Source organism: Phalangium opilio, unplaced genomic scaffold, assembly GCF_054372755.1.
Source record: "Phalangium opilio isolate 3A_F unplaced genomic scaffold, DU_Popi_V2 ptg000662l_1, whole genome shotgun sequence".
NCBI lineage: Eukaryota > Metazoa > Arthropoda > Arachnida > Opiliones > Phalangiidae > Phalangium > Phalangium opilio.
This window is the reverse complement of record NW_028324246.1, coordinates 1,397,939-1,414,447: the sequence shown is the minus strand read 5'-3', so window position 1 is coordinate 1,414,447 and position 16,509 is coordinate 1,397,939. Positions and strand designations below refer to the sequence as shown.

Below are 16,509 nucleotides of genomic sequence, written 5' to 3'. Positions count from 1 at the left end.
CGGGCTCGGCGTAAAGATTTTTCTGTCGAACCCCTTTCTGCCGGGTTTCCGTCGTGTTTTCGGTCGAGTGGGAATCTAGCTTTAAGTGTTAGGCCTTTGGCGGAAATTCTGACTTTGATTCACTATATTTCGTGACAATAATTGATTTTAAAAGCAATTAGGCGCTACTTTACCGACGGCATCCAAAAAAGAAAAGTGGATGCTTCACTCACCCGCCTGATGTGCCGTTATCAAAAATCAATAATTTCCATTGACAGAAGTAGATTAATCGAAAAATATGGATAAGATTTTAAGTACGAAAAACTTCTCGACACAATAACCACCGCAGAGCTCAACCGATTCAACTGACAATTTGTATAAATGTTCATTGTTAGTCAAGAATTCATTCGTGTTACTAGGAATATGTAGAGATAGCTTTAAATCCAGTGGAATAGTAAACTACCACGAGGGGGAGGAGCTACGTCAGTTGACGTCGACAATAGGTCCTAAATAGACCTTTACAAAAGTCAGGGGTAAAATGGAGTTTGGTGTTTGCAAACACTGATTTCTTAAGATGGGACATTCGGTATGTGGACAACAAATACGCTAAATATCACTACAAACAAGAAGGTCTTTGGTGTAGGACTTGTAACATTGAAGCCCCATCTAACGTCTTTGGATCCTGCACATACCCGAAGTTCTGTTTTAAGCATTTATCAAGCAGACGATACGGTGACCCCACTTCTGAAAATAATCTATTGCATGAAATGGTATAAAAAATAAAACTGTGGGTATTGCATTGGATACTTCAAACATGAAGATGGCGCTCAATGAACTGACGCCAAAATGCAAATTATTGTCTCTATCATCACAAACTAATTTCAAGTGCCAACAATGATTTTAGAAAACATCTTCGGGTTAATATACTTTCGATTTAACCCGCATCCTTTCAACGATGAAAAATCATAAACACCTTGCGCGAATCCACGGTAGGAAACTATTTTTGAATGTACTTTTCACCTTCAAAGCAAAAGTTAAGTTGCAAGCGCTAACCTTTGCCTTTCATCGTCACCCTTTTCAAGTGCTTCGCGTTTTCTATACTAAAAGCGCAGAATTAAATATATTTAGTTGCAGTTTAAAGTGATAGAATCACCTAAATTCTTACGAAAAAAGGTTTCCTTCATTTTAAATATTGCGATTCCGAAAATTTATGTTTTTCCGATTTCGAATAGTTTAAAGGAATTTACAATTCGTTGTGTGTAGGGGCGTGGCCTATATCAAGGCTTATCTTCCATCAAATAGAGCTCTACTGGGCATGCGTGAATCCATGAATTGGGAATGGGCCTCGGAATTTCCGTTGAATCAACAGTCACGTGAGATTTCCCAATCACTGTTCCACGAAATAGTAACACTACTACTTCAAAATATAGTTCTTGATACGACCCCTTTTATGTGTTTAATTTTAGATATTAAAGTAGCTTTAAATCAGAAGAATTTTTAATTTTCCCAGAACGATTTCCGAACTGCGATGTCCCCACCTACGGAACCGCAGTCCTCCCAGCATCCTCAGCGTTTAGATAGGATCGCACAGTACAGAATCGTAAAGGACGCCAAGCCTGACTTAAAAATAGAAGCTAGTTCTCATACAAATACAATGACGCTACGCGGCAGCACTTAACAATCACCTATCGAAGGGTAGGGGCGTGCGCGAGGTACACTGGGAGAGTTACGGTGCCTCAGGTCGCGCCATCATCATTTCTACTCCATCTTACCTCATTTCTCCCTGGTTTTATATATTGCACCTCAAATTTTCTTCAATGTTCCTTCGTAATTCAAGTTTTAAATAAATAAATTAAATGTCACTTAAGACTAGCGGACTTGTAACTAATAACAGTTTTCCCTGGTTTCCCAAATAATTATGACCTTTACATATAGAGTCCATTTATCAAAATTAATATAAATTGAAAGTTTCGTATTGGGCTGATAAAAATATCCACGACCTACTATAACTTTGTTAGTTGTATTCGTATTTTCCAGAGAAAAATGAGCTTAGTAAAATTTCCCTTGACAGTCCAATGGGATCAGTCCACTAGGGTCAACGTAATAATTAACCACGTTGAAAGCTTTACTTTAAGTGGATCAGGTTTGGAGAGCGAGAGTCCAGAAATGAAACTAGACACTTTGGAAAAATTATACTCTAGAGAAATTAAGAACCGTCCTTACGTATTTTGTTTATATTCAATATAAAGGGTAGCCCTTGGTCAAATATGCATGCACCTTTACACGGAATGCCTTTTATAAATTGATAATAACTGTAACAGATTATCTATTGAATAAGGAAAAGATCCCCATTCTTCATTTCATAGAATGGCATTTTTCTAAATATAATATTAAAAATAAATAAATGATCTCTTATTTTAAAATAATTAGAATTTAATTAGACTTAAAAACGAGAACTACTGAGCCATCCGCCATTGGTTTAGTGGCGTCTGCGAAATAGAATCTCTTACTACTACCAAGAAGTGATACTTAGTTTCCTAGGGAGAAGGTATAAGATGCCTAAGTATTCGCACGCCATAGTCCCAGTCCCCCTTTCAAAATACAAGGGGGGGGGGGCGTAAAAGGAGGCCGGGCTATTTTGCCTCGCCTCTCAGTCGGAAAATACATTGTAATTTTCGTCACTCGCGTCGCGCTGACGTGAGTTTTCAAGAACCAATGAGACGCTAGTTGTAATTTAGAAACGGGGATTAACTACGGACCTACGTTTGGACTGGAGATAAAGCTGGAAATGTGGCAAATTTATACCTTCTCCCTAATAAACTAGATATCACTTCTTGCTACTACCCTTACCTATCTCAGCCTGTGCAGAAGTCAACCAATTCCGTAGCGGTAAGAGGTTCTAGCTAGCAGACGCCACTAAACGAATGGCGGATGGCACAGTACTTATCGTTTTTAACGCTAATTAAATGCTAATTATTTTGTAATAAGACATTTATTTTTTTATATTTTTCCTTTTATATTACATTAACGTATAATTTTATGTTAACTGAATTTTTCTTTCAAGTTTGGTTAGAAAAACAGCGCGGTAAAATGGATCACTTTTCCGGTGGGATGTTATTTACACTATAAAACGAGTTATAGGCATAACCCTACCAAAATTTATTGGGATCTGAACTCTTTTCAAATACTTTATTCAATTTGCACGACTGTATTTTAAGGCTTCTTACTTCTTATCTTATTTCCGGGAAAATTTTAAAAATTTAAATAAATTGAATGATACGTCATTAAAGAGATATTTCTCTGCATTTTACGAACATGTATAGAATATTTTCTAAGAAAAGCACGGAATATTTCTTGAAAATATGTCAAAATAAATAACTCTCAATAGCTATCAAGTAATTGGGATTATATTGCGAAATGGAGATTTTGAATATAGGCACATTATCATCATATTTAGGATTAACTTTCGGTTTTAAGAAATTCTTTCAAAGTTACACCAAACTAGTGTTAGCTTTATCAAGAAGGGATATACTTTAAGAAGGCATCGCGATTTTATGCTTCTACTCTTACGACGGTGACAGTGGACAAGTTGCTTAATCCGGGCCTGGCTGCGAGAAAAAACAGCGAAAACAGCAACGCCATCCCATAAACATTGGGTATTTATTTACGGTCTTAATGTTCTAAAGGCTGAATTGTCTAGTTAACATTCTTGAGAGCAAATTTCCCCTTGTATTATTTAAATTACAGCTTAAGTAATTTACACTCGCCCGAATAGAAAATCCCCATAAATACTTTCAAATTGGCTTAAAGTATAAAACGTCGTAATATATGCATTTTTTTTTCAAAGTTTAGATTTCGACCGGAAGGGTTTTTAAGCTTATGGACACTTTAGTATATCCAATTTAGAAAAGGGAAAGTGAAAATTCAAATTGGATATTCCCGTATACTTTACTACTATTTTTCATTTGCAAATTAAGTGAAGGTGTAAATTCAATTTTGGAAATTCCCCCGGTCAAGTGTAACTAAATAAGCATTTGAATGATTTGGAAACAAGAACTGATAACATGCAGAAAGTTGATAAAATGGACCGAAAACGTCTATTGCAATAGATACACAGGTCTGCTTTACAATTTTGAATATTAAACTGAATAATACGTTCAACTGTTTCAGTTCATATTTTTGAGGCTGAACAATGTTCCATGAGTTGACTCAAGTAGCCTATAAAACTAGGATCAACCAACAGTGCAAGAGCGCTCCTAAGGTTGCATCGTTCAAAAACACTTCGGAAAACAATGCCGTTCCTTCATTATATACAGGGTGTTTCTGGAAAGTCTGGCACAAATTAACAGGCATGTTCCTTGAGTCAAAAGGAGTCCGAAAGGTCCTATGACGTTTTGGGGTAAAACGCTCCGTTGCGACGTTATGGGCTCTCAAAAGTAGGCCGAAAAACAAGGAGATTTTGCAGAATTATAGCACTAGTATTGTGGTTTTGACCCAATTGTTTTCGATTATTGAGCATAAGACAATGATCGAAATAAGTTCAAACCTAGTGGAAGACCGTGAACGTGTTAAACGGCCAAAACCGTTAATCCCTTTGTTTTCATTAGTGATTGTAATTAAAGGTAAGATAAGTAGCTCAGATATCGGTTACTTGTTTGTTCAGATGTACTGGTAACTGACCAGTCATTTATTCTTTATTTCAATTACTTTTACAATAATTCGAATGCATGAAACCCTTAACCTTTACAATAATTCGATTGAACCCTTAACCTTTACAATAATTCGATTGAACCCTTAACCTTTACAATAATTCGATTGAACCCTTAACCTTTACAATAATTCGAATGAACCCCTTAAATTTTACAATAAATCGAATCGAACCCATTATTTTTACAATAATCTGAATCGAACCCAATAATTTTACAATAATTCGAATCGAACCCATTACATTTACAATAATTCGAATCGAACCCATTACATTTACAATAATTCGAATTGAACCCATTACATTTACAATAATTCGAATTGAACCCATTACATGTACAATAATTCGAATGAACCCCATTACATTTACAATAATTCGAATGAACCCCATTACTTTTACAATAATTCGAATCGAACCCCATTACTTTTACGCCATGAAGCACGTTAAGGTTAACCAGTCTGTAAAAAACCTACAACAACAACTTCTGACGTGCACATTTGGAAGCTTATCTGGAACTAATCATGGTCTAATTCATGAATGCAGAGTACTCAGATATGCATCTTATTTATGAGCTGGCTCGGGGAAATGAGGTGGAAGCTAGGCGCTTATACCAGAAGCACTTTCCTCAACGACGCTTGAGAGAAACCGGGAAACTTCAACCGTCGGGACCTGAACCTCGTGGAGCGATTGTTCCCGAGGATGTAGAGGACACCGTTTTGACAATTTTCAAAGATGATCCAACAACCAGTACCAGGAACGTCGCACGACAATTGGGCGTTAACCATGTACTCGTCTGGAAAATCCTTCGAGGACATCAGTTCCACTCATACCATTTGAAAAAGGTACAAGCTGATAATCCGAGACGGGTCGATTTGTGCCAGTGGTTTGTGGCACTGGTAAATGACTTAGACTTTCCGCGTACTTTGCTAGTTTCCGACGAGGCCAATTTCTCGCGTGACGGGATACTTAATTTACATAACTATCACGAGTGGAAGCAACAAAACCCGCATGCGACCACTGTCATGAAACATCAAGTTCAGTTTAGTTTGAACGTCTGGTGCGGAATTGTAGGAGATCATTTAATTGGACTTTATTTTTTGCAACCGAGGTTAAATGGGGAGGCGTACTTGACCTTTCCGCGAGACAATTTACCGGAGCTTTTAGAGGACGTACCTTTACGACTGCGACAAATAATGTGGCTCATGCACAATGGCGCACCGCGGCACCGCCCCATTTTAGTCATCATGTTAGAGCATATCTTGATGTCGCGTTTCCCCGGAGGTGGATAGGTCGAGTCGGAACTGTTGCGTGGCCAGCAAGATCTCCCGTATTCAACCCATGCGAATTTTTTCTTTAGGGCCATCTCAAGGACTTGGTATACCGAAGTGTAGTTCGCGATGTCGAAGACTTACGACAAAGGATAATTGATGGATGTGATATCATCCGTAACACGCCAGAAATCTTCGAAGGTGTTCGTGAATCTTTCAAAAGACGCGCGCAAGTTTGCTTAAACGTTGATGGTGCCCATTTTGAACAATTTTTGTAGAACAATGTAATTGGGTTTCATTCGAATTATTGTAAAAGTAATGGGGTTCGATTCGAATTATTGTAAAAGTAATGGGGTTCATTCGAATTATTGTAAAATTATTGGGTTCGATTCAGATTATTGTAAAAATAATGGGTTCGACTCGATTTATTCTAAAATTTAAGGGGTTCATTCGAATTATTGTAAAGGTTAAGGGTTTCATACGAATTATTGTAAAGGTTAAGGGGTTCATTCGAATTATTGTAAAGGTTAAGGGTTTCATTCGAATTATTGTAAAAGTAATTGAAATAAAGAATAAAAGACTGGTCAGTTACCAGTACATCTGAACAAACAAGTAACCGATATCTGAGCTACTTTCCTTACCTTTAATTACAATCACTAATGAAAACAAAGGGATTAACGGTTTTGGCCGTTTAACACGTTCACGGTCTTCCACTAGGTTTGAACTTATTTCGATCATTGTCTTATGCTCAATAATCGAAAACAATTGGGTCAAAACCACAATACTAGTGATATAATTCTGCAAAATCTCCTTGTTTTTCGGCCTACTTTTGAGAGCCCATAACGTCGCAACGGAGCGCTTTACCCCAAAACGTCACAGGACCTTTCGGACTCCTTTTGACTCAAGGAACATGCCTGTTAATTTGTGCCAGACTTTCCAGAAACACCCTGTATATTGCCAGTACGATTGTTTGTGAGTGCAAGAACTGCGCGTGCAACCAGTGGAAATCAACCAATCAGACCTAAATTCTAGAATCGCCATCATGTCCCCTTCCACCAACAAGACCCAATAGACCATTTTGATCATGAGAGTGCGCGAAGACAGCAATCTATCAACCCCCTTCTATGTCCCAAAACTGAGAGTTACCTACCCCCTTTTTTTACGTCGAAAAGGTCTATTCTCGAATTGCGAATCTGTGTCGATGAAAGCCTTAACTCGACGATAATTTGATTCACAATGCCTTTAAAGCGGAATCGTTTCCGCCAATTTGCTACTTAACCGTTATGGCAAAATCGTACGTCCTTCTAAAAGGCGAGACAGTTCCCAATAGATTGTTCTTTAACGTACCGCCAAAAAAAAAAAAAAAAGAGAGAAACGTTAACGAGTTGTACGGAAATACGCCCGAAGGAGTGGGCGGAATCGCTAAGTGCCTTCAAACGTTATTAGATTTTAAAACTTTCGCCCTTTGACTTAATTTTACTTCCTATCTCCTTGTTCCTCTCTTCGCTATAGCACAATGAAATACTACAAGAAAAAATTGTTTCCGTTAAAAAAATATTCACAGGCCTTTCTTTCCTTAGTCTTTTTACGAAGATGTTGACTTAACTTTATCTGTTCTAAAGGAAGCGTACCCTCAAGAATAGACTTATGGAGTGGCTAAGGACTAAAAAATTCTTTTGACGTTCTTATATGCCTTCGGGTTTGAGGAGTAAATGGAGAACTAACTCTATCTAGGCCTAGTTTAGGTTCAGACAAGAATTCATTCGTGTTACTAGGAATATAAGGAGATAGGTTTAAACCCTGGTACCTTGAAGGAGAGAGGGACGGAGCAGAAAGGGGATATTAGAAGAAGGGTGACACTCTTTATCCTATAGTTAAGGAACATGATTCTTCCAAGGCTCATTTCCCTTTTTGTTTCCTCTCCCGCATGCTCATGAAGCATGAGATGGGCATCACACCGTGCTAGGGTGAATTCTATAACTGTTTGGTACTAAATCCTCAGTAATTAACCCACAAACTTCGTCGTCTTGATGTGGGACAAAAATACACAAGCGCAATCACGCGCCTTGGCAAATAGTTAAGCGCTAATAGAGTAATGCTGAGGGAACTATTCATCGCGTATGTGATTCGGTTTAGTAACGTTGCTCCAAATGATCTGATGTTGGGAAGAATCATACAACTACCCCGCCGCTTTGTGCATGCAGTACACTTCTCTCGAAGAGAAGTATTATACACTTCTGCTATAACGAAGTCCTCTAAGCATGCTCGGCGTAGGGTCGGTCGTACACGGTCGTCACGATAATACTCCTAGAGTCCTAGTAGCTCTCTACACTTTTTTAGTGAAGGTTCGTTTGATAAATATTCTAACACTAATAAAGTGTAATGAGCGCGTTTAATATTAAATTTTTATTTTTTGATGAATTACTAGCATATTCGATCAAAGATGATCAGTTTTAAGCAAAGTATCTCAATATTCTTAGTAATATGACTAAATTCTTGGTTGCTTGAGCTCAGCAAAAAACCGTCCGAAAAACTAAAGTGGCCCGGGTAAAAACTGACGAGTTCCGCCTTGGGGGTTTTTATTGCCGCACCCTTCAGTTGTTTTTATGGAAATGAAATGTTGCAATTATTGCCTTGGAGAAATTAAGAGTAGAAAATTTATCCGTAAGATGGTAGCCTACATGTAAAGTACCTTCATAAAATTCAAATTTTAAAAAGGTCTAGGGTCAGTGTGCCTAACTTTGGACAGCTGCAACTTTAGACACTTTTATTATAAAAATCATATTTAATTACTGGATGCATCAAATTGATAATGAAATAGCTTATTTTAAAGCTTAGAATGTGAGGAATTTAGAAAAAAATACTTCAAAGTCGTAGAATAACATCCGACTACGTTACGAGCCAAATTAGCCCACTCCCCAAACTCGTCCATTTAAATTACGGCCAAATTTGACGGGGGTCAACCCTTTGGTCCCGGGAAATAAGGTTTGACGAAAATTAGAGAAATCATACCTGAACAAACTAGAAACCATTCGAAAGAGCAACTTTTTGGCTTCATAATCCGTATTTTAAACACTGTCTTACGCGGGAAATTCGACGAAATATTCAGCTTTAAAAACACCTGGGCAAATTTCTAACTTTGGACACTTTCATGCTGGCCGATTTCTCCGTTTGTTAACACTAATAAACTCGCGATATTAGCCTTTGCAATGGGCCTAGTAGATGTAGGACTGGGCTTAATAAGAAACGTTTTATTCCCCCCTATAGGCCTAAAAGGAATGAAGTATAGGTAGGCCTAAATAGGCCTAGGCCCTATATACCTAAACACCTACATAAGTAGCCCCATATTTAATAAAGTTTGTTTTAAAGAAATTTCTGATTTTTTATATATTTTAGGCATACGTCTAGGTCGGCCTAAGCCTATATTTTTACTTTTGAAATTGTGATTCGCCTAATGCGTCCCCAAGTCACCCTTTTTTCGCTGTCCAAAGTTAGGAAGGGGTGTCCAAAGTTAGGAAGGGGGTGTCCAAAGTTAGGAAGGGGGCGTCCAAAGTTACATAGAAGTGTCCAAAGTTGAGCACGAATTCGGCCCTTGGGGAACTCTACTTTGTGAAAAATGTATTCCATTTAAAAAGTTGAAAACTTGTGAGAATGTGTCTTAAGAATGCTTCTCTCCATTGCTTTTTTAATTTTGAGTCTAACATATAAGCAACGGAAGTTATTCAAGGTTATGCAAAAAGTGTCCACAGTTATGCATACTGACCCTATAATATAATATTAAAATTTGAAAAGGGCTAAGCAAATTTGATGATGCATTTTCATAAATGCGACACTTTTTTTGAATTAGTAATTTGAACTAGTAATGAAGAGGGTTTCAAAACTATAGTTGGCAAATCAGTTCTGAACCGACTCCCGTGCCTGCGATTTTTGTTGGCCCGGTGGCAGTTTTCTATTTATACTCAATTCGAAATTTAATCATAATCTCCATGACTAAGCATTTATAATAGAGTTAACGGTATAACGCACGAGATCGTCATGTTTATTGTTATACCGTCGCATATTCCCAACCAAAAAACAGTGTTTTTCTTCTATTGTAAACCTTAATTTACCATTGAAAAGTACACTAGAAACTATAGCCATTATTGTACGGTTTTCCGAGATTCGGAAAAACATCAATCAGTAGAAAAATAGAGCTTTCGCAGACAATCAAAACAAGTAACGTATCCTTTTTGACCCACCGCGTGGTATAACTATTAGGAGCGCGGGTTCAAAATGATAGAAGAGGTAAATCAAACAACTATTATTCGGCTCTTCTTTCATAAGCTTGTTTGCCCAAGAGGAAATAAGCTAACGACAAAGAAAAAGCGGTGGTAGAAAAGTGGGAAACGAAAAATACATTGTGGGAGTGATATGTCTGTTTCATTTTTCGAGCGGTAATGAGTCCCTGGAAGGACCACGACTCAAACGAGTTGTCGGACATTGGTCTTGCCATTGTGTTCTTCGAAAAAACAATCTCCTGAGTTCTGAGCCCAAACTGTTTTACCTTGGAAGCTGAAATTTTGCGGGGACGTTTCGAAATATTTTACCAATCCACCTCCATCTTGAAAAATGGCGGCCAGAAATGAAAATAAACCTTCTTTATGGAATAACGTTTGCACGTCTCAAACGATTCCACTAATATTTTGAATATTGGTTCCCTATATCCTATAGAAGGTCTTTATGGATTTTGATCTTCGACTTGCCGCCATCTTTAAAAATGGTGGCCCGAAAAGTGAAAAAAAAAAGAAAGAAAATGTCGACAAGCTGACGGGCAATGCCGGATCTCTTTGCTACTAGCATAAGTTAATAAGATATGTTCCATTTTCTGGTCGTGAAATTTTTCTTAGTTTTCGTTTCGCCATTTTAAAAGATGGCGGAAAACTGAACCCAAAAAGTCATAAAGCCCGTTTATAGGATATAGATATCAACCACAATTCTAAGTGTTAGGGAAATTGGTTGAACGGTATTGGCGTTATATCCATAAAGAAGATCTTTAAGGTACTTCTATTTTCAGCAGGCTTTCAATAACCAAAAAAGACCCGTAGTAAGCTTTTTCAAAAGAGTAGTGTCCACCCTCTCGAACTGCGTGCTAGAGTGTTCCACAAAAGAAAACGAAAGTAATACACGGGATATACGACCATCTTGGGAATTATGCGGAAGTTTATTTATAGCCCTATATTTGCCAAAAAGTAAATATGGCGGACCACAAGGGCTTCCAAGTAATTTACAGGGTGTTTTTGCAGTACACCTAAGTTCATAGATTGTACAGCGGCGCAAAAACAAGTATAAACCACTAGTCTAGTTTTCCGACCATCTGGTGGTCTGTCTCTGCTACGCACGGTCAAATTGACTACCTTAAACAGCGCACCGGTTTGCCAGGCCCTCCAACCAATGAGGTAACTGCCCCAAAATAAAGCCAGAAGGGGATAATAGAAGAAGTATGCAACTCTGTATCCTCTTAATACTTCAGTTATGTAACATGATACTTCACAGGCTCATGCCCCTTTTTGTTTGCTCTCCCGCTCATCAAACTTCGGATGGGCATCGCACCGTGCTAGGGTGAATTCTATAACTGTTTGGTACTAAATCCTCAGCAATCAACCCACAAACCTTGATTGTCTTGACGTGAGACAAAAATCCACAAGCGCATGCATGCACCTTGGCAAATAGTTAAGCAGAGTAATGACGAGGGAACTATTATCGCGTATGTGATTCGGTTTAGTAACCTGCTAATTATAAATGTTCTGATGGTGCACTTCTCTCGAAGAGAAGCATTATATACTTCTGGTATATCGTTATAACTATACAAGATGAGAATTGATTTTGCCTATCTAGATTTACGAGAAAAAATACAGATGCTCGTATACGCATGCGCGACTATAGTTTTAAACAAAAGCTGACACCGACAAATTTATAATGACCTTAATACAATCCTAATATTCCCTTGCTTATAAAAAGGGTTTATATTCCTGTATGTTTTAAAAAGATCCAGGATTAAAGCATGCATTTATATTTCATTGATTTAAATCAGTTTAAATACAATAGTACAAATAGTTAGGCAAATAGGTGAAACATTAAAATAGCTCTAGGGTATAGGAGCCAATTTACAAAATTGAAATCGAATCCGTTGCAATTTACCACAGTTATCGCCTCAGGAAAGAAAATGTATACACACTCGAACAAAGCCTACACTTCCGAATCTTTAGAAGAAATTCTTCATTCGCTTCCTCGGCCAATAAACTTTTAAACCGTTTGGAATTGTAAGGTAATTTTATTTTGTAAACCATTAGGGACACAAATTCATCTTCTTTCTATCCCAAGAGACAATATAGTCAGTTGCTTCTTAGAGGAATTCAAAATTACACCTGTTTCTTGGAAGTTTCTTCACACCAAAGGGAGAATGAAGTGCCGAAATGAGTTCCCTTCTTTGATTGGCTGAAACATTAGCCAATGAGACAGCTACTGATCCAATTTTTCGGGGGAATGGACACTTTACAAAAAGAGAGAGGGATGGGCAATAGCGTCTGCATGATTTTAGAATTCGGTAGGAGTTAAAATGGTCAAATTCATTTCGGATCTTTTAGAATATGTAATATCAGGGATAGATTTAATTTTAGAAGTAGGAATGGAGAACGTTTAGTATTTACTCCAGTCCGACTCATAGACCAGTATAGAGTCCTTCCCTCCAACACGTAACGAAAAGTTTAAATTATCTTATTGGCCCACTTAAACTTCTAGGTTATGATGACGTTGCTGACGGGGAACGGCGAAAAATACGTAATTCCTTTTTACCTCTGTCGCTATGACCTTCCCGCCTCTTCTTTCAACCCCCCCCCGTCCCGGGGGAGAGGGTCCGGGACTTTGACACGCGCCCACATTACTCTGTTCTCCATTCCTACTTCTAAAATTAAATATATCCCTGGTAATATCGACAAATTTTGAAAATAAGTTGAAGTTGAAGTTGAACAGAAGTGTTTTAGAAAGTAAGTTTTATAGCCTATTTCATCACTTAGTGAATAAATCAACTTGTTTGAACGCTTCATGGTCCCTTTATGACTTAAACCAAAATTTCATAAGATATATTCCATAAGTTTGTCACTGGTTAGCGACGGTGTCAAAGGCTTAGTACGGACTAAATAGGAAGATGGAAGTCCTGCAAAACCTAGTGTATAGTACTTCAATTCTCGCTTGTCGTTTTCGAACTAGCTCGAGCTGTAAGTCTCAAGCATTACGAAATATAGGTAGTGTCACCTTATGGACCATATCTTATAAACTTATGATATACTGGAACCAACTGAACATATACTGAAAAATATTTTACGTTTAAAAACCCAGGAGGTTTGAAAGCTACTTTTGAACTACATACGTGTTTATTCTTGCAGGCTTACACAATGCTACAAACGTAAATAAGAAATTTTTAGGGCAATATAAACGGATAAACGAAGTAAACATTAAAGTTGGAAACTGTTGAGAACTAGCTGTATGACAAGAGAAATTTGAAAGACTCCGTTTATGATGCCCCTAAGGAGTGATGCTTAGTCGCCTGGCAACTTTACAGCAGTTAACATTATGTTCAACCTAAGAACCAGTAAGTTTTCCTTATATTGAACCGGCTTTTACTTTGATAAAATTTACCAATTCTAAGGTTGGTTTCTATAAGTATAACCATAGGTTTATAAGATAAGCTACATAAGTATGAAAAGAGAATTGACTACACTATAGGTTAAGTTGCAGCTCTTCTATCTTCCTATTTAGCCTAAGTGCTAAGGCTTTGACAGTGCCTCACCAGGCGTCGCTTTACAATAATCTATGACCTCCCTCCCTCACTTCATGAAAAGCTCTCAGTAACCAGTGACAAACTTATGGATCGTATATTATGAACTTATGGTATAACATAGCATATTCATATTTATTTTTCTTTAGGTTTCGGCGAAGTTTGGAATATTATAGGCCTACATCCGACCGAATTGAGAGAATCTATAATTTTATAAAAGTTATTGCCTTAGATGGGAAACTTCAAATTTGATTTTTAATACTGAAGTTCATTTCCAGAGTTTGTTCCATGCCTATAACACTTTCTATACAGATTGTTTCTGTTAAGTCTGCCATAAATTAAGGAAGATGTTCTTTGAGCGATTTTGAGTCGAAAATTTTGCCGTTCGGACCACTGTTATGAATTTATGATTTGATTGTTTTAGGGATGACCCCTTAATTAAATTAGAAATCATTGTCTAAAGGTCGAATTCATAAACGTCGGACGCAGCGCAATTTAGTACAGGCAAAGGCAGGGCGTCGTGCGCAAACTTCCGCCTTTTGCTGATGTACTGATGGAATTATAGAAGTACTTCATCCTGATCATTTACAGTTATACCAGAAGTGAGATGAGACCAGAAGTATTGAGCTAACCAAATTCTTCACTCGGCGAAGGTGAATATTCTTGATAACACAAGAGCGGTTGGCCCTCTGGTAGCGGTTTCTGAATTTTCCCTCCAAAACGTGAGACGCTCGCGGTGGTAGACGGCTGAACTAGATTCAAGGAGCCGCGTCTGTGTTCGGCCGCTTTAGGTTGAGGGGAAGGGGGTAGGAAATGTTTTTGGAACTCGTCCAGTTTTTTTCTCTTTAGAGTAGGCGCGATGGAAGCGGCATAAAAACCTCAAATTTGTTCACTAGTGCCAGGATCTACTATCAATGCTAGAGCCCTTCACTTCTAGTCTCATCTCACTTCTGGTTATACCAAAGCAAGTTTAATAAAGTTTCCGAAGGACTATACAATCAACAAAGGCAGAATAAAGTTTGGCTCATGTTTAAGCTCTTCCTTGCGAAATTTCCTTGGAGTTGCGTTGCACCGCATTAAGACCATGGCTTAATGTCTATTGATCCATTATCAAGCAATGGCATCGATTAACTTAAGACCACATGGCCGTGGGTAGCTGTCGTTTGTTGCAATCCTGAAATACTGCTGGTTTATACTGCCGTGAAAGGACGCATTACCGTAAGAAGTCGTATTTTAAGAGTGGAGTTACCTAATGGGTTATCTTGGTGGAATTAAGTCGGCAGTTTTAAAGAAACCCAATTACATTTAGCAAGTTTGCATTGCGAAATCTACGGTCACTTAAAAACAAAAAATAACATAAAATGCTTCGAGAGCTGAACTGTTTTTGTCAGAGAGAGAGAAAGGGAACAATACAGTCATAAGTACAGCGATGATTGGTCAGTCAGATAGTAGACGCAGCTTTGCTAAACATCAGACTGTGCACTATACTTTCATTCAATTAAGTCACTCAATATATCTTCTATTTCTATATGCAAATGCCTTTTTTATCATCGTAGGCCAACAATTAGAGGGTGTTTCTGATAAGGGGGATGTTCTTCGGGCAATTTGAGTCGAAAATGTAACTTCTATCTCCATTTTGCAGTCGGGCCACTGTATTAGAGTTAAGATTGGAGGAGTACTTTATGGATGACCACTTAAATTTAATTAAGAAACTGAACAAAGATAATTATTTCTAATTTAATTTAGGGGGTAATACCTAAAACACTCAAATCATAACTCTATACGCGATAAATAGTTCCCTCATCATTACTCTATTAGCGCTTAAATATTTGCCAAGGCGCATGCATGAGCTTGTGCGTTTTTGTCCCACGTCAAGACAATCAAGGTTTGTGGGTTGATTGCTGAGGATTTAGTACCATTTGAACAGTTATAGAATTCGCCCTAGCACAGTGCGATGCCCATCTGAATTAAGTTTGATGAGCAGGAGAGCAAACAAAAAGGGGTGTGAGCCCGGGAAGAATTATATTACATAACTAAAGCATATTGAGATGATACAGAGTGTCAATCCTTCTTCTATTATCCCTTTCTGATATGATAAAGTTTCCATTTTTTACACGCTAAGACTTAATGACTATAATCAGATAACATGAACGGCACCAAAGACGTGAGAATTAACTACACTCGTAGCATTTATTATTATAATTATTAAAACCTCCTCAAGTCCTTATTTAATAACTCAAGAACTACGAAGAACGGAAGAAGTGTTCTTGTAACAGGTTTACCGTTAATGATGTACCAACGTTTCTTTTTTAGTGATCTCTTTTGGGTAATCAGCGTCTACTTAAACACCTTTATATCTTCTGGTAAGCCGACAACAGTTTCTCTAGACTCATAGAGGTACAGATATTCAGCACCAATCAAGGTAGAAAGAGATAAACAAAGCCGTAAAGGGTTAACTAAGCCTCTAGAAAGTAACATTACGTCAAATGCAATGTTCCAAATTTCCTGGCGTCTTAAGGAAGCAATTAAGATCGTAGTAATACAAGGGAATATGTACCAGATAATCCCCTCTGTTTACTAACATCCTGACAAGTCTAATAATTCAAAACAATTAACAAATTTTATCTTTGAAAATTTGGCTTTCAAAGATACAGGGTGTTTCTGATAGTGTGTCCTTAGGTGAAAATGAGTGCGACTTGTCAAAGCACCGCCCACGGAATTTTCAGAACCAAATTCCCTGACTT

General features: G+C 37.8%; 2 protein-coding genes across 5 annotated transcripts in view; one reads left to right on the top strand and one right to left on the bottom strand.

Moving 5' to 3' along the window:
- Window positions 1-16,509, bottom strand: part of LOC149588273 (uncharacterized) — a 43,256-nt gene that overhangs the window by 12,920 nt on the left and 13,827 nt on the right. The gene's annotated exons all lie outside the window — the stretch shown is intronic.
- Window positions 5,172-7,421, top strand: LOC149588274 (uncharacterized). Its single transcript, XM_089862896.1, has 3 exons — window positions 5,172-5,526; window positions 6,042-6,204; window positions 7,201-7,421. The coding sequence occupies exons 1-3, from the start codon at window positions 5,218-5,220 to the stop codon at window positions 7,419-7,421; spliced, it is 693 nt and encodes a 230-aa protein (XP_089719022.1). The 5' UTR covers window positions 5,172-5,217.

Coding starts and splice junctions, on each gene's coding strand:
- LOC149588274 (XM_089862896.1), top strand. CDS start 5,218: ATGAATGCAGAGTACTCAGATATGCATCTTATTTATGAGCTGGCTCGG. Junction 5,527..6,041: donor ACTCATACCATTTGAAAAAG/GTACAAGCTGAT, acceptor TTTTTTCTTTAG/GGCCATCTCAAGGACTTGGT. Junction 6,205..7,200: donor AGTTTGCTTAAACGTTGATG/GTGCCCATTTTG, acceptor ATGCCTTTAAAG/CGGAATCGTTTCCGCCAATT.